The 17924-nt window shown below is 39.9% G+C and overlaps 2 protein-coding genes across 6 annotated transcripts in view; both read left to right on the top strand.

The window, feature by feature from the left end:
- The window catches only part of adcy9a (adenylate cyclase 9a), a 45589-nt gene extending 40487 nt beyond the window's left edge, over positions 1-5102 (top strand). For both annotated transcript variants that reach the window (XM_085410396.1, XM_085410395.1), the window contains one exon: positions 301-5102. In XM_085410396.1, the coding sequence (XP_085266522.1) occupies positions 301-1338 (1038 nt within the window). In that variant the 3' untranslated portion in view covers positions 1339-5102. The remainder of the gene's footprint in view (positions 1-300) is intronic.
- An 892-nt stretch (positions 5103-5994) lies between these two features.
- Positions 5995-17924, top strand: part of crebbpa (CREB binding lysine acetyltransferase a) — a 46904-nt gene continuing 34974 nt past the window's right edge. For all 4 annotated transcript variants that reach the window (XM_085410392.1, XM_085410393.1, XM_085410391.1 and 1 more), the window contains exon 1: positions 5995-6909. In XM_085410392.1, the coding sequence (XP_085266518.1) occupies positions 6822-6909 (88 nt within the window). In that variant the 5' untranslated portion in view covers positions 5995-6821. The remainder of the gene's footprint in view (positions 6910-17924) is intronic.

Raw genomic sequence — 17924 nt, 5'->3', positions numbered from 1 at the left:
TTGCCATTTAAATGAACTATTAAACTTGAACTTAATCCTCTAAATACTGATCAATAAATAAACATTTTCTTGTTTTTTATTCTTTGTAATCAACCATTATTAAGCAAATTCTGGCTAAATACAGCAGTAGTAGTTTTATCAGTTAATGAGCAAAAAATGGCAGTTGTGTTCATTTACAATGAAATCTAAATTCACCCTGAATCTCATGTATACACACGTTCAAACTATTGACTACAGTTGAAGATAGTTCTCTCTTGTGAGTTCATTATAACGTGAGCCTCTTCTCTCCATATATTTCAGGTGACCCAGAGCTACTCCAAGAACCACGACAGTGTGGGTGTGATCTTTGCCAGTATTGTGAACTTCAGTGAGTTTTATGAAGAGAGCTACGAAGGTGGAAAAGAGTGCTACCGTGTCCTGAATGAGCTGATTGGAGACTTTGACGAACTCCTTCGCAAACCTGAATTCTCAAGCGTGGAAAAAATCAAGACAATCGGGGCCACCTACATGGCTGCGTCGGGACTGAACGTCGAGCAGATGGCTGAGAATGAATCGGATTCTCCGCATGCTCACCTCATGGCCCTTTTCAACTTTGCCCTTGAGATGATGGGAGTCCTGGATGATTTCAACAAGAACATGCTAGGCTTCGGGTTCAAGCTCCGCATTGGATTTAACCATGGTCCCCTGACGGCAGGGGTCATCGGCACCACAAAGCTGCTCTATGACATCTGGGGAGACACAGTAAACATTGCCAGTCGCATGGACTCCACCGGCGTGGAGTGTCGGGTGCAAGTGAGCGAGGAAAGCCATGCTGTGCTCAGTGCCATGGGTTTAGAGTTTGACTATAGAGGTACTGTGAATGTTAAGGGCAAAGGTCAAATGAGGACTTTCCTTTACCCAAAAAGTGGGGAAAGTATATACCAGGATCAAGCGGAGCAGGCTGTCAGAATTGGACCCTCGTCCGTGGTATTACCTGCCAGTGAGACTTCAGTTGCCCAGCCTGTGGCTGCCCCTTCCACCTCTTCCACTCCTCCCTCCTCCTCTCTTTCCACACTCTCTACTCAACCCCAATATGCTGTAAGGCCTCCAGAAGTAGGCCCTGAGCCTGTCTCAGTTAAGCCCACAGAAGTGAGGGAGGAAGGATATAGGGACGCTGGACAGCCCCCTGCCACAGACGTTCACACCCCTCCTCATTCTGAACTAGGCCCAGAGCCCAGTTGTACACAAGGCCCCTCCCAGGTGCAGCCAGCTCCTCTCGCGCTTCAAGAAGAGGAGGATGAAGATGAGGAAGCGAATGAGCTAACTAAACTCAATGAGGAGTTTTATGCTCGCCTCTGATCCCTTCTGTCTCCTCCCGCTGTCTTCTATTCCTCTTACTGCCCCCAGCTGCTGCCTCCCCAGGACTGATTACCGATGTTGGCGGGATGTCTTTTCCTTTAAGCAAGTGTCTTTGGCATGGAAGACAGACTGGTCACGTCAAAAACAAAACCAGTAGATGCAGTGGCTATAAGATTGTACTTGATGTCTTTCATGGGAGTGTTGCCTGAGTCCTGGGGCGGGTTTTACCTGTGTTGAGCACAGCAGTTTATGATGGCGAACAAGCTGAAAAGGGAAAGAGGGATCTGTTGATGTTGTTGTTGTTGATGCTTTTGTCATTAAGTGCCTTCAGGATTAGAACAGTGAACAAAAATATGAATACTGAACAAGTTTTAACAATGTTAGACTACAGAATATGCTGTGGTTTCTTTTTTCATGCTTTTATTTTGAATGCAAGTATTTCTTACAGAAATCATTATTGTCGTGCCATATCAACTGTTTTAACTTGATCAAAGTCCCGACCTTACTTAAGGGAAAATTATTTTAGATTTTATATAAGTGCCAATGCAGAATGACAGGCGGAGCAGGAAACTTTGGGAAGAATGAGGGAATCACATGAAGCAGTGTTAATTTATGTATTGTGCTTTGACATCAGGGCTTAATACAGTATTCATTTGTGCCAGAGTCTCACTTTCAAGGGACATGCAGGCTGCAGAGATTTTAGTTTGTGTAGCAGCTCAATGCACATTTTAAGCACAGGTCTTGCACAGTGTTTTTCTTTTTTTCGACCACTTGTATTCAGTAGTTATTACCAATAAATAGCTTTTAAGAAACTTTAAACAGAGCTGAGAGAATCAAAAGGACAATAATCAGATAAGGGACTATAGATCTGGAAGAAAGGTGGTTTGAAAAAGTGAGACCATCACAAATGCAGGAAGGCACTTTAAATATAGTGGGATCTGTCTTTCAGGTATTAAACGCTCACCTCTCGCACACATGTCCAATTTTACAGGTAGTGTAAAATTGTCTCGATGCGAGCTAGCTGATATTTCAGCTTTTTCTTTGATCAGAACCACTCCTGCTTGGAAGACCAAATATCTGTCTGGTGATATTTTGTATTTTTGTTTTGACCAAATGAAAAGAGTGAAGAGGAAGTCAGCAGCGTGTTGGCCTGTCTCCAAATACAGCCACTCTCCCATTTGCTCCTACTGGAATCCTGATAAATAGCCAAAATACAAGAATCACTCATTCAAACTACCATAAATTGAGTACTCCCATTTACCGTACTAACATCCACACCAACAACACAGATTTCACTCATTATTAATTATAAGAGAGTCCTAATATTGCTGGGAGGTAGTATGATACTTGCAAGTATTGGCAGTATTGGCAGATTTAATGTTGTTTTCATTGGAGTCAATAAGTCAAATGCAGAATATCACCATTCCTGTCTTCTGATGAGGTGAGCGCTTGATACTCGAAGGATTTCAGGTGAAGTATAACTTTAAATGGGACTGTGAGGGACAGTCACTGCGTAGTTCTTGGTCAGTGATGGGGTGGTCCACAGGCTGTTGGCGTGGGTTTAAATTTAGAGATGAGTGACAGTTTCCACAGTACTGTGTGTAAAACCTCAGACTCAAATCTTGTGACTTTTCTTGAATTTCCGTTGCCTTCATTGCTAAAAGAAAAAATATATATAAACAATGGTCAGCCCATCCGTGCAAATTACCCAACAGATCATTGTCGTCTGCCTTTATCTTTGTGATTTGCTGTTGAAAGATTGGGACGTATTACCTTGATCCTGTCAGTCTTTTCACCAATCAGGGCCTCTACTGAATCAATAAAATTGTGCCACTTTAATTGAGTGATTATAGGTGCAGTGCAGCCTAATCTAGCTGATTGTTTGTGGTGCCTGAAAGTATGACTGTATTTTTTTCTTTTTTTTAGTTTTTGGTTTCCAGAAAGTTTTTTTTCTTTCATTTTTTTTTTTACCAAGCTGTCATTACGCAGAGGATAGATTGTGATTGTATATTTGAGAAAATTAATGGTCATTGTGTGCAGGTTTTGTTTCTTTTTTGATAAATTCCAGATACTTTTTTTGTGCTTCTTTCCAGTTCTTTCCTCCTGACACAGACCAGCCATCTGGAAAAGTGTGGTGGTGCTCCCATTAAATCGCTTGCTCGTTTTTCTCTTTCCTCACTTCGTGCTTTGTCTTTTCTCCTGAAAGTACGTGTTTCTCTCTTATATTTCCTAAGTGTGTGAGAAATATAAGGTTTTACGTCAACTCAATCATATAAAAAAGATCGAAATGGGGACAGTTTGCTATTGCCTTATCCATAGATTATTCATTTTCAGCTTTCACCACCACATGTTTAAAAAATTAGTCAGCAGTTGGGTTAGATGGACTTTCTCTGTTCACATGCAAAAATGCCAAAATGACAAGAAGGATGAGTTATGTAGCTGTCGGGACCTGTAGCAAAACATGTTTATTTACCTCTTTCACTAAGCTCTCTGGACGTACACAGCCTGTGCCTTTTGAATGTGGACTATGTTTAATCATAGCATCAACTTTCATAATTGTTGCAGCATTAATACCCTGAAAATCCAAAGAGGTTTCTCCAGAAGCCGTCACTGCAGACGCTGAAATAGTTAAACGAGTCCTGCTTTTGTTCCCCAGAATCATTACTTTTTGAAAGATTTACACTACTTGTACATTTTCTCCACTTGCTCTTGTTTGCCAAATCTAATGAAGCATAGCACACAATGTAACACAAATAAAGGAGAATATCGAGTATCAGCTGTGAAGGAAAGTTCACCGTCTTGTTGCCTTGCGTTGTTAGATGATCTATGGGATTTTCAGGCCATGTGCCTGCAGCCCTACCATGCACAGCAGTGACACTAACTAGCCATAGATCTGAGGTGGCGTAGGAAGAACTCCACAGGTTTGTGGGTACACATCCTCTCCAGTAGCACTAATCTGTACACACACATATGAATAAAATATTACACGCTGCTGACTTATGTGATCTGGGGTGCAGTAGGGGGAGATGTGTGTGAGTGAGACTTGTTTGCATGTGAGTAGTTTCCTTCTTTGCTAGTCTCCCTATTTTTTGTTTGATTCTGTACTATACTGTCATCCTATTTCATTTCAATGTCATTCTACATATATGTTAATTATTATGCATATATTTCCAGTATTCAGGAAATTCAAATCACTAAGCTTTGCTCATTACCTGAATACTGTCCTTCTTTGACAGTGTATTTATAAATGATTTGTTTCAGTTTTGGCAGAAGCTAGTTCTCCCGTTTTAAAAAAGGATAAGTTCATGGCATTCAGTCATCTCTTTTTTTTTCTTTTCCTTTTGGAGAAGTGTGATTCTGCTTTATGACAGAAATAAGGGAAATACATAAAGGCATAGAGTGTCAGCACTTAAGCATCACATTGTCACTCATTTTAAATTATGTCAGCTGCACGTCTTTTCATTATAATTTGCAAGTAAATTCTACCCGTATGTGTTCTAAGTTACACTGGGACAGATTTTAAACAGTGTTGTTTGATTTGAAATGTATTTGTTTTATGTTCATGAATGAGATGTATAATGTACGTTTTGTGCACATTACCCATGTATCATTTATCAACACGTGATAGTAATCTGTACACATTTGCACAAAGCACTCAGTGTTTGTACATATGCAGTTATTTTGTCACATATGATTTTTTTTTATACATGTGCATGTGTCAGATTCTGTCCAAAAACAATGAATAAGAGACACGTATTATCAGATTGATTTTTGTGTGTGTGTTTGCTTATGTGTGAGTTATATGACTTTATTCCTCTTTTTTTTCAGTATGAGAGAAATAAATCTCCAAGCAGAAAGCTTGGACTGTCTAGCATACTGTAACGTGTAAAGTCACGTGGAGTTGAATTTCTGTGCATATAATGAGTGATGACAGACTGTACTGTCATTTAGTTTTGTATTATTAAAACTAAATAAGAGGTGAGGGAAGCAATTTAGAGATTCTCAAAAAGGCAACATGCAAATTAGCCAGGTTTTAGGGAGGATTAGGCCTAACCTAAAAGGTCTCAAAATTGGAGACAGGGTTGTGATCTTCATCAGCAGCCAGCTGATGACTGAAGTTGGGGCGCAGTTTATATTAACCAAGTGCATTTTAACTGCAAGAAGGTATGTTTTAATAATTTGTTGCAAACTGTTAACAAATTTAAAAGAAGGTTAGTAAAACACGATTTCAAAAATGACAAATAAGTGGCTAGAAACTGACAACTTTTAAGTATTTTTTTATTGTAGACGGAAAAACTCCTATATGATGCAGAGATTCATATTTTTCCAGTTATTAAAGGAAATTCAGATCCTTGAAATGTACATTTCATATCTAATTTCTTTTTTCCAGAAAAAATTACGTGAGTTTGTAAAAATAAGGTAAAATATTTAAGTTAACATCTTAAAAAAGATATTTTTTATTCATTAATGTATATATTTTGCCCCGAGTTTACAAAAAAAAGATGGGATCAAATGGGTTGTAAAGTGCATGTGTGAATCACTGGTTGTGCTGTAGCGCCCCCAGCGGTCAGCGGTGACGGTGTTTTCACGTAGGGCGTGAATGCGCGGCCCCTCCCCCTCTACAGCCGATCTGGAAAAGAAAAAAAAAACTTTTTTGTACCGAAGGAATCAACAGCCGCCATCTTGTCGTGGCTCGGAATTAGGATTTCGGTCCAACACTGGGTTTTACGTAGAAATCGAGCATCCTTCCCGTGATATGACAGCGGCCTTCTGCCGAAAACGAAATCGTAATATCGCTTCGGAGACATTTTGTGCGAAAAAACGGGAATTGGATTGGTGGTCGTCGGGCAGAAAAGCTCCGTATATCTGATTTCCCCTTCAGAGTGCGGTGATTCAGCCCCTGTCGCCGTTCGGGAGCAGTATTGTTTACCGTGGGCAAGCGGTGAGCAGATCGTGACTTTCGAAGAGATTTGCAAAAATACGGCATTTTTATGCAATTGTGCATTTTTGTGGAGCTTCGCGCGATTTTTGCATGAAGAAATTTGACGTCACGCAAAATGGGTACTTTGAACATCTAGAAATTACGACTTTTCTCCCGGAATGCAGCAATCCACCTGATTTAACTGGATCGTCAGTGTGAGGCTCGATTTTTACATGGGGAATATTTTATTTTGGGGTATTTAACGATAATAATGTGGGTGTTGGGTGTTGGATTATCATGGGGTGAATGGCGGTGGCGAAGCGGGGCGCTATTGCATCTCTTTTAAAAGACACTGACTCTCACGGCGAGGAGTAGCTAAACGCTAACAGTTACTTTAGCTGGTAGCAGGCAATTAGCTAGCTATTAGCCAGTTAGCCAATGTTAGCAGGCTGTCAGCTTGCTAACGTGCTAACCGGGAAGGTTTTTGGTGATTGAACAACTTTCTACTAATAAGCTAATCAGAATCATCAACTTAAGCGACCGGCCAGGCAAGATTTCAACTATGGCTGAAAACCTGCTGGACGCCGGACCTCCACTCTCTAAGCGGCCGAAGCTGAATTCACCTGCACTGTCAACGTCTGATGGACAAGGTAAAGGCCTCGACACTGTCGGCACACACAAACCCAAATGTAATGAACATTTGCACTGAAACTTCTCTTTTACTACTTGGCATTAAATCAACCAATGCCCGTGTAGCAACGTTACACGTTATCCAGTCGGTTGATTGTTCTTTCGGTAGCAGTTAATGTGGTTTTACCGCAGTGTTGTGGTTTCATTCTGAGGTGAGCATTTACTGCACCTACCCTTAATACGCTAATGCCAGTCTTTTGGTACACTCTCCTTAACTTCTGCAGCAAACCTTAACACAATACGATCAGCAGAATAACTAACTTGAGCGTCTAAAATGGTCATGGCTACAATAACTGTAACTTTTGTTATCTTCAGAGGTGTTGCATTAGCTTTGCATTGGTCTACTGTAACGCTTTCGTTAGTAAAGAGAATTTGATGGGTCATAGTTTAAAAATCAAAAGACTAAAATAATAATTATTTCTCGAATCAGGTGCAAAGTGGTATCTTTTGTGGTAGCCTGATACTGCATTAACAGCAGGTACACATGGCGTGATAGACTCACAGAGGTAACCTAGGCCCTAATTAGCTTAAATAATATTGTCTTCAAAATCACAAATCACATACGACTTAATGCCAATGTTTGTACACCTGTAAATTCTAAGTCTGACAATGTTTGCATCCATTTCCATTTATTTCAGGTACGATTTTTGGTGTGTGTAATCACCAGTCAGAGAAAACGGTAAATGTTAACATTTAGTAGTGCCCACTTGGTTCAGCTTGTGGCTATAAAACGAAGTGTTAATAGGCAAAAAAACAACAACCCAAAAACCTAGTCTCAATGGCCACTCCATCTATCCCTGAGCAAGCCTACATAGCCACACTCAGTCTCGATGGTGCTATTTTCCTTTAACTCACTGAATTCTTGCAGAGAGTGCAGATAGGGTTATAATGTCACACATCTCAGCAGACGTGTGTCCTGCTGAAAATAAACGTGTAGAAATGCAAGATAGAAATCTGTATGTGTGCTCTGAGTATTGGAATCTGAGTGATTAGGAAATGTCTGTCATATTTCTTGTAATTGGAAAGCAAAGATTGGGGATGCAAGTTCCCACTTGGCCCTTAAAAAGTTCATTTGTATTATAAAACAAGACTAGTGCTTATTTTAAATCAACTTTTTGACTTGTTCTTCCAAACTTTATAGCTGAAATTATAAAGTCATCTGGAGACTTAAAAAAATCCCTTGAGTAACATGTCTTTTTTCTTTCACCTGGTAGATTGTCCCTGCTTGTTTTTGTTGAGGTGGTTTGTGAGCCCTCAGTGAAAACCTGAGTTATTGCAGCACTCTTAACTCATCTGCTGTACTGTGTGGCAAAAGTGGAGTAGCTGAACTGCATTTCTGCAGCGCTCGCTGTTTCTGTGATGGGAAAATGCTGCTCCTGGTATGAAGATACAAAAATGAGTTGATTTCATATTTTCACCATAATTGGAAAGTAATGTATGCTTTACCTGCAGAAGCACCCCCAATTAGAGTTAAGCTACGGCTCAGCAATTAACCAAGTATAATTTCAATTCCAGTTTTTGTATTTCAGTGAAAACAAAGTGTTAGGGATAAAACTAATTTTCACTGCAAAGCTCTCTCTCTTATCTTTCTCCTGTGTGCTGTACATCAAGCACAGACCTTTCATTTATAGTGCATATTTTTGCTGTTTGGTTCACTTCACGCCACAGTGACATTTTAGCTGGAGTCCAGCGTTAACCAGATCTCTCTAGAGTAGTTAAAAATCTCATTGTTTCCATTGGTGAACTTGTTGAATGATCATTAGCAGTTACTTTTGTCACTGTATCACTCAAGGTCCTTCATCTGGTCTGTTTTCTGTGCAACAATTGCACTTCCAAACATCCCCTGGGGATTTTCCACAAATTTACAGGCTTTACAGTCAAAAATACCCATTAGTCTGGACCTAAAATGTATTATCAGACTCCCATGTGTCCTTTCTGCTCCCTTTACCCATTGTTTTGATTTTATTTATTTTTTTAATTTTAAACATATGAAAGGCTTCTGTGAAAATACACTGCATCCAAAATCTTTTTGATGTGGGTAGAAACTCTGGCTTACTGTATTAATCAAAGTCATCTTTATTATGATTTTTGCTGTAATCGAGGCACATTAGGTTCCGATGTAAAAAGTCCTATTTGTTTAGCTGGTGTCTTGTATGTTTGCTTTTTAACCAAGAACTGAAACTTTAGAGCCCAGAAAAGAAACATTAAACTAATGTGTTTTTCAACTGTATCGTTTACAGCGTGTGGCACATTAACGTCTTGAAAACAAAAGAAAGCTGTTTTTAGTGTAGATGCTATTAAGGGTAGCTGTTGGCCCTCTGTTAGTGAAGTGCTGCTGTTAAGCCTTGAGCGGAGCATTTTTGTTTTGACCACCTTTAGCGTTTTCGAGACCAGACTTGACTTGCAAGGAGCGAGTTTAACTGTCAATCTATGTGATTGATAAGTTGCTAACTAATGGGCATGTCCTGGATAATCCTTCTTTCTGACTCTTAGAGTGACCATAATTTACACAATGAAGTGACTGAGCCCTTAAAATGATCACTAATGTATGTTCACTGGGAAAGAAAGCCATGGGATTTCCTTTTTCTCTTCTGCCATATATAAGTGGACGTCTTTTGCAAGTTTGGGGTGTCCCTGCTAACCATTAAAAAGAATCAAGGCACTTTTGTGTTGGCTTTACTCTCACGGTTGCTCTTTTTTCCGGCTGTGGATTAGGGAAACGAGACCTAGGACAGCAATGTTTAAAGTTGGGACATGTGTGACTACAGATGTTGAAATGTGGTTACTACTGCTAGTTGGCTCCAGAAATATTAGCTGGGTTAAATGCCGTCTAGCCATTGAGTAGTGCTGCACATTTCTGCTGCTAACACAAGTAACAATAATCACAGTAGTTTAGAACCATATACAGTGCAGAATAGGTTCAATATAACGATATATATCGGATGACAATATGAAAACGCCTATCATTTCATATTACGCTATCGTTTGTTTCGTGGTGTTGCAAAATAAACTGTTTTCGGCAATATTGTTTTCATCGTTTTGATGGTCACTGTAGAAATTCTTAAAGTTCTCTCTTTTTTCTTCTATTTAATATAACCACACTACGGACGGACAAGCGACTGTTTTTATGCATTGCCGTTAGCAACAACGACGGTAAAACCATCGCGTGTCTCCACCGTCCGCTTGTTTATTTTCCACATAAACCTTTCACAATAAAGCTGAAGATCCTGTTGAGATTTTTCAAAATAAACTGAATCACGTGAAATAGTATGCAGAGTGTTTACGGACGAGAAGCTAAAAAGAGCCGTCAGGTGCTTAAAAAAAATAAACCTTAGAACAGGCTTTTCCCCGCAGCACACTGTGTAATAAATACTCCCAAAGAAAATTGCGGCTGGTTCAACTTCATGCACTTCATGCAAGTCGAGTTGCCCGAAATTCACAGAATTTACAGAAAATGTAAAATTTTTGTGATATGTATCGTTGTTGGGATGATAAATGTTTTATATCGACATATGAGATTTTGGTCATATCGCACAGCCCTAGTGCAAAAGATATTTTAAATTTCCTATGATAGGGATTTGTTCAAAGCGGAAATACTCATTGAGCAACAAAAGTATGTTTACTTTTGATTCTACATTTGTTTACACTGTCATTAAAGGCATTACATATATAAACTGCCAAAAAAGGTGTATGGCTTACTAAATTTGTGGTATTTATTATTTGCTGACTTTAAGCCCAGCCTCACAGTCTGCATGTAGCCAGAAAAAATAGTTTTCCTGTGTCTGTCATTTGCACATGTGCCTCATTGTGTTTGATTTTGTCAAGTCTTCAAGAAGACCTTTCAGGAACAATGGCAGTCACAACATCAGTGATTATAAATTACAAGAGCTATCACACATGACAGAGCCACCACATGTCTGTAATCCATCAATAAACCTGCCACACCCCCTCTTTATACTTTTTGCCAGTTGCAGTTGGGACTCAATGGACCCCCATGGGACAGCGCAGGGCAGCAGTAACATCAGCTGTAAATTACTGCAGATAAAGAGCTGGCTTTCCCTCTTTGATGACAGTCATGCCTGGAGCTTTATATGCAGCACCCATCTGCCCTAACATTTGGCCTTTCCTCTTTCCCTTTTCCTAACATATAGCCTGGCTTTTTGTATGAGAAAAATAGCCAAATTTTAAAACGAAATGAAAGCATTAACATACGTTGTTGTTCTCTTTGTGATGTCTGTATGCGTGAGCAGTCCTATTTAAACCTTTGTAGCAATGGGAATTGAGAACCAGTTCCAGCTGAGATCAGATTCCAAATTGTTCACTTAATTGCAATTATATGACGCCGTGTGTGTGTGTGTGTGTGTGTGTGTGTGTGTGTGTGTGTGTGTGTGTGTGTGTGTGTGTGTGTGTGTGTGTGTGTGTTTAATCACCGCTGGCATGTTTTCTGTCATACAGTGTAAAATTATGTCACAGTTATGGTGATGAGGCTTTTCCACACCTAAGATGAATGGTAGTAGTCTTTTTTTTTTTTTTTTTCTCTCTCTCTCTCATGCAAAAAACTGGCTAAGATGAAAAGTCCAGCCTATAAGCAGAATTAGTAATGGTATTTGTATTGGCATTATCCACACCCTCAATAACGGCAGCTGGTAAGGAAACAAGACCAGAGTATCGCATGGTATGATTTAGTTTTGTTTCACAGCAGATAACAGGTCAGAAAGACAAATGAGTTAAAAATGGTTTTAATAAAGAAAAACATTTTTGCAGTTCAGTGAGAGGTAGAACATTACGAGTAGTCAAGTTTTTTGTGCACTTGGGGAGTTGTGTTTTTTTTTTTGTTTTTTTTGTTTTTTCTCAAATTGGTGGGGCAGAACAAACATGAGCCCCTGTCTTTCTATTAAGGCCATCTGTTATCCTCCTCTTCTACCCCTTTTATTCACAAAAAAATGTGGTTTTGCATGCACTTTATGTGATCTAATCTTTTGACTATTTTTAATGAAAGAGCAGGGTGTTTTTTTTTTTTTTTTTTTTTTTTTTAAATTTCATTGTTTAAGATTCATAGTCACCATGTTTGAATTTTTTAACTGTGCCCTGTGGATTCTCTCACATTCTCTCTATAAATATGTAGGTAGGTTGGGCCTCAGGATATCTGTGTCTGTCTTAGGTTAGAAAACCTGAAATTTGCGCTGAAACCTAAGAAAAATTAGTATTTGGTACTCGTTTGCGTCTTAGTTCTGTTTCAGTTGTCAGTCAAAGATTTGTCAGGGACCTCCCAACCCCCAGACGTCCAGTTTCTTGCTCACTCCTGCACAAATGGCACTTCTAATATCTAAAAGGACAGGCGGTAAGCTTGCAATGCAGCCACTGATTGAGGCATTTATGCCTGTGCCTTGGGGCAACCAGAGAAATCATGAGAGAAAGATGGCGAGGATCAGCAAAATGGTTAAAGGCAGATGAAGGGACTTATTACCACCAACCTACTGCTTTTAGCTGACTTAATAAGCATCAAAAAAATGGGCGACATGGTATTTTAAACGCCACTCATTTCTCATGTCTGTGCTTGTATTTAAGCTTAAACAGACCATTTGACTGTTCTATTTTTGCTCATTATACTTGGAACAACTTTAGCTTCATGAGGTAGAGAAGAGTTAGACTGAAGCTCAGTATGTGTTTTGTGTTTGCAGAAAACCTAGAAAACTAAACTAAATCCCCAAGAGGAAGTAGGAGTACTTGAGGAGCTCCACATGACTATAATTTTACCAATGGATGATGTTTCTGGTTGTATTTTCTTAAGAAAAACAAAATCCACAAAGTTTAAAGGTGAACAATACCATCTCTTCCTGCTGATTCAAGCAAGCCAAACTAAAGAATGTAGCTGTGTTAATGCGATGAGGAACACAAACAGTACAGATCACTGGATCATGTTGCAACCACAAACGAAATAATGAGAATGCATTTCTAAACTGGGTGCAGACTTCAAAAACTTGGTTTCCCCTGTTGTCATCAAATCTCCCCCAAAGCAACCCGCCTAGAGGAAACAAACCTGTGGGTCAGATGTCATGTATCCAGTTGCAGATTCCATGCAGGTGTAAATGGATCTTAACTGCTGTTGCTAAATTAGTCTGTTTAAAAAAAAAAAGAAAAAAAAAAGGGTCTGTTCACCATAGATGAGATGATGGTATTTGTTAAAATGGGGAGGGAAGAGAAGTCTTCCTGTTACAGATCCACATTCACTCCCTACCAGAGACAAAGCTGAGTGTGCTTTAGATAGAAGTTCAGCATTGACCAATCATCACCTGCCGCTCTATATTAAAAAGCCAAAAAATAAAATGATATATTTCAGAGTTTTTCTGGCACCATTTGGCAAGGGAAGCAACATTAAAAGTCTGGTTGACTAGTTGCATGCACACTTATTGCTACTGCCTCTTGGGATAACTTGCTAGCTAGTTAATGCATTTGATTTAATAAAATGAAGTGTCATTATTACTCTTAAAATCGTCTTGGCTGTACTCTGCTGTTTTTTACTTTTCTCAGTATGTTTGTGCTTGCCTTCAATGTAGAACTGGTGATTTCAGCTACCAGCACATTTTCATACAAAGGAGGAAAGACACGTCAGATTTTGCTTTAAATGACAATTCTGATATGGCTGAGTACTAGTGGTGCAACGGATCAAAAATCTCACGGTTCGGATCGGATCACAGTTTTAACTCACGGATCGGACCAATTTTCGGATCAGCAAAAAAGACAAAATTTTAACATTTACTTATTAACTTTTTAAGTATTTTTTACCTATTAAAAACATTCAACTCAAGACTCATTCCACGCAATTATATAAAAACAAATTAAGGTGCAATATAGGGCAGTACAGGGCTTTATATCTACCACTCCGCTGTGATATAATGAGCGGTCACGGTCACGTAGCTTTCCGTTGACCTGGAGGTCCACCCGTTTTTAGTTGAGCAACAAAAGATGCGTAGGACAGTTCAGCCATAACTTTAAACTTTTCCTGCTCATGCATGCCTGGGTACGATCTCGTCACTGAAGTGGACGCGCAACGGGATATCATAGCGTGGCTCAAGCACGTTCATCATAGTTTAAACCCCTTGTTTTGCACAACGGAATACGGCCTCCCGTCTGCAGCTAAACACCCCAGTAGCTTTTGAAATAGCTTTAGCCCGGTCGGATTGGGGAACAAAGGGCTGCTTAAATGCCGCAAACTCCTCTGCTCCTCCACTTGGACCGCTAGCGCTGGCCATAACTATCGCTGGCCATAACTATCGCTTGACAAACTGACCACGCGCACCATACATATACTTTTTTTTCCCCTTCTTTTTCAAATCTTTGGATCACGTGCGTGCCGAACTGTGGAGTGGGATTGGTTCAGATTACGGATCAACCGTGATCTGTTGCACCACTACTGAGTACTAAATTCAGCAAACAGTTATTTTCATATTTTCTGTTTTTGATTTGGCACAGGCTCTCAAGGTGGACTGTAAACAAAGCTATTGCAGTTTAACTATTGTCTGCAATAGAAGTAGTCTTGTTGGATTTAAAAATGTTTTAAACTGAAGGTCTGTAACTTTTCTTGACTATTTTTTTTTGAGTGTCTCTGGCCACAATCAGTATTTATTTACTCAGTGAAGTAATTTTCCTCTGCTGTTCTTTCCAACTGTTGCAATGGCATACTTTCTTGGAGGATTTATTACTGCAGAAAGGAAACCTAAAATAAGAGTCCCTTTCCACTATTAAGTGGATTTGTTTTGCTATCCACCATATTATAATGAGCAACAATTAAAAGAATGCCAGTAGCAATGTTGCACCTGTCCCTCTGAGAGCAGACGCACATGGCTTTAGGGCAAGATGACAGAAATCTCCAGGCGGGATCACTGCTGGGGCTGCTTTTGTAGATATTTATAGCCATCACCTCAAGACAGTGGCCAAAGGGGGGCGGGGGAGAGAGTGATAAAGTCATCTATGGGAGGGTGTAAAGGAGCTTTATGAACGACTATGTGAAAAGTTGACACACTGATTTGTGTGTATCCACTTTTGAGTAAATCACACATTGTTTCCCGAGTTACGTGTTTTTGTGTTCATATTTGCACTCATGTAAGTGACCCTTCTTTACCTGTGGATGTTTTTCTTCTGCCTTTGAGACAGTGAAATGATATGGAAAGTGAAATGTAATCGACGTTCCCATGTGAATTTTTCGATGAGAATTCTCCGGATGGTTATCACATCAATTCGCACACTGGTTCAACTTTATGCAGACTCTGTCCAAGGGAGCTTTTATTGTAAGGTCCGATTTAAACTTTCACATTCCTACATACAGCTCCATGGATTATGTCTGAAGAAAACTTCAGGGCTGCAGTGCATATGTTAAAACGGTTAATGCCCACCTTCCCCCCTCCTTACGGTTGGGGTTCCCCAGACTGCATGTGGCCATACCCAACCAAAACATTGCTTTGCATTTTTGGTATCCAGCCAACACGCTTAAGGGCAAGGTTACGGTGTGTTTAGATTTCCATTTTGAAATGAAAAATGCAATGCCAGGCCTTAGCGTATGTAGTTGAAGTGAATACAGCTGCTTGAAGAGCATCCATGTGCCTGCCTGATAGATGGCATGGGCTGAGAGGAGTGAGAGAGGAAAAGATGGATTGTCCCTTCAGCCTCAAACAAGCTTCCTCCACATGGAGCACCTGCGTGCCTGATGCTAGGGACAGACAGCGAGCTAGCAAGGGAGATCTGCAAGCCTGTGTTTACTCAGGGAAGTGTGTAGGCCAAGTGCCCTCATTAAAGTCGGGATCCTGACTGAATCTCAATGAAGACATCCAGCAGCAGTGCTCAGTCCTGTAGCATTAAGGTCTTGTTCGTCTTATACTGAAAAGTGATTTGCTTAACAGCGCCTTTCATACAGTGACATTTCTTGGCTTCATTACTTTCAGTTGCACAAATTCAGTAAATTTGCGCTTTTGTGGAAGAAATTGTCAGTTGCATACATTCCAGTTATGTCCTCCACTCTTTACAGAAGACCAACAAACCGCTCCACAACATGCTTTTGAAGAAACAAGTTAGCCAAATAAGATTTCAGGTAATATTTCTACTCTCGTCAGGCACGTTGTACTGAATAGGCAAGTTAATGTCACTTACAGAGGGGAAATGAAAACGGGAGAGCTGCAGTGTTCAAAGCTTGTTTCTTTGGTGATTTTGTGCCGTTAGGTGAACTCGTGATCAAGGCTGTGGAAAGTGATCTTGTTTCAGTTTGTCCAGAGAGTTGATTCTTCTTGGTGATTCAAAGCTGTAAGGCATGCACAGCTCCTGTGCTTTTGTCACCATCTTAATCACGAATTCTCAAACAAATCGTGGCTCCCTAGGCTCTCACCATTATGCTCACACCTCTGGATGGTGTGGCACAAATATTCCTACGCCACCCAGCAGGAACCCCAAGTGCTGCTGGATTCTCTTGTCACACTGTGTTTGTCAGCCAGTAGCGATGCTTTATCACGCTTTATGCTTATTTTGTCTTGCACTGCAAGGGACAAGGCCACAGTGGGACAAGGCCAAGGCAGCAGCATTTAGCATGTTGGCTCATTAATATTTCATAATTAGAATGTTTGTGAACACTTGGACTGAGACCAAGGGTCAACTGAGGAGTAAGAGCCCTTTTTTCTTTTTTCAAACACAGCAGGATTTTTCATGGCTCAGCCTTTGGGTGGTGACTACAGTCCATTAACTAAATGTATTGAATCTGTTATTTGATAAAAATCACGTCCCCCCCCCCCCTTCTGATCATTTGATAAGCAAATGCCTCTAATTCTCATAAAAATGAAAACTATAACTGACAAAAATGGTTACAAAGTTTTATTACCATGCTGGTAGGGCTGCTCAATCGAATTTTAATCTCGATTACGATCTGGGCTTTCAGCGATCATTAAAAATGACTGAGCCGATTATTAGCCCCTCCCTCGTGCTTTACTCTCGCGCTGCTCCATGTGGCAAATCGAGCGCACCTCTCTGCATTTCGAACACGTGTCACAACAATTAAGAGCAGCGGTCCCCAACCTTTTTTGCGCCACGGACCGGTTTATGCCCGACAATATTTTCATGGACCGGCCTTTAAGGTGTCGCGGATAAATACAACAAAATAAAACTAGTACCGGTACCGGAAATTTTTTTTTATTCATAACACACGTGAAAAGACCAAAGAAAACAGAGTTAACGATAAAAACGATAACAAAATAACGCTGAAAACCGATAAAAACCCTGAAAACTACATTTCACACCTGAGCCTCAACTCTCGCGGCCCGGTACCAAACGACTCACGTACCGGTCCGAGGCCCGGGGGTTGGGGGGCCTACTGATTAAGAGGACCCGAGGGAAGCTCGGAAAGCTAAGCAGAAGTTATTAGGGCTGAACGATTATGGAAAATAATCTAATTGCGATTTTTTTTTTTTGCCCCAATATTGCGATTGCGATGCGATATGCGATTATTTTTTAAGGTCTTTATCTTCTGTATTATTAAACAAAGACAAGAAATACATCATATAGTATGGCCAATACTATATTACATTAATTTTAAACTGTTCTTTCCTGGAAGACAGACCTCTGTTATGATGACATGAGGTGATGCATGAATTGATGACTGACATTTTTATTTAACTTCTTCAATCACAACAGTATATTTGAACATACACAATAGTTTATTTTTAGCTTACAAACATCTGAGCATAAAGTGCTGACAAGGAACCCTGGTGTAAACATTAAAATGAAAGTCAGTACAATGTGCAGATTGCAGAAATATACATAAAAAAAATCAGTGGCTTTACCACACTCAGTTTTTCGACATCTGTGAACTACTAGACAGTCATTCAATTAAAAAATAATATTAAATAAATAAAACTAATAAATAAAAAATACACACATCTTACTGATCTCTGCAGTCAGTAACATTACACATAAAGTGCAAACATAATAGCAATTG

Source organism: Rhamphochromis longiceps, linkage group LG6 (assembly GCF_057381845.1).
Source record: "Rhamphochromis longiceps isolate RC_006_pf linkage group LG6, R_longiceps_female_GT1.1, whole genome shotgun sequence".
NCBI lineage: Eukaryota > Metazoa > Chordata > Actinopteri > Cichliformes > Cichlidae > Rhamphochromis > Rhamphochromis longiceps.
Note: the sequence above shows the minus strand (reverse complement) of the source record. Positions and strands in the feature narration are given on the sequence as shown.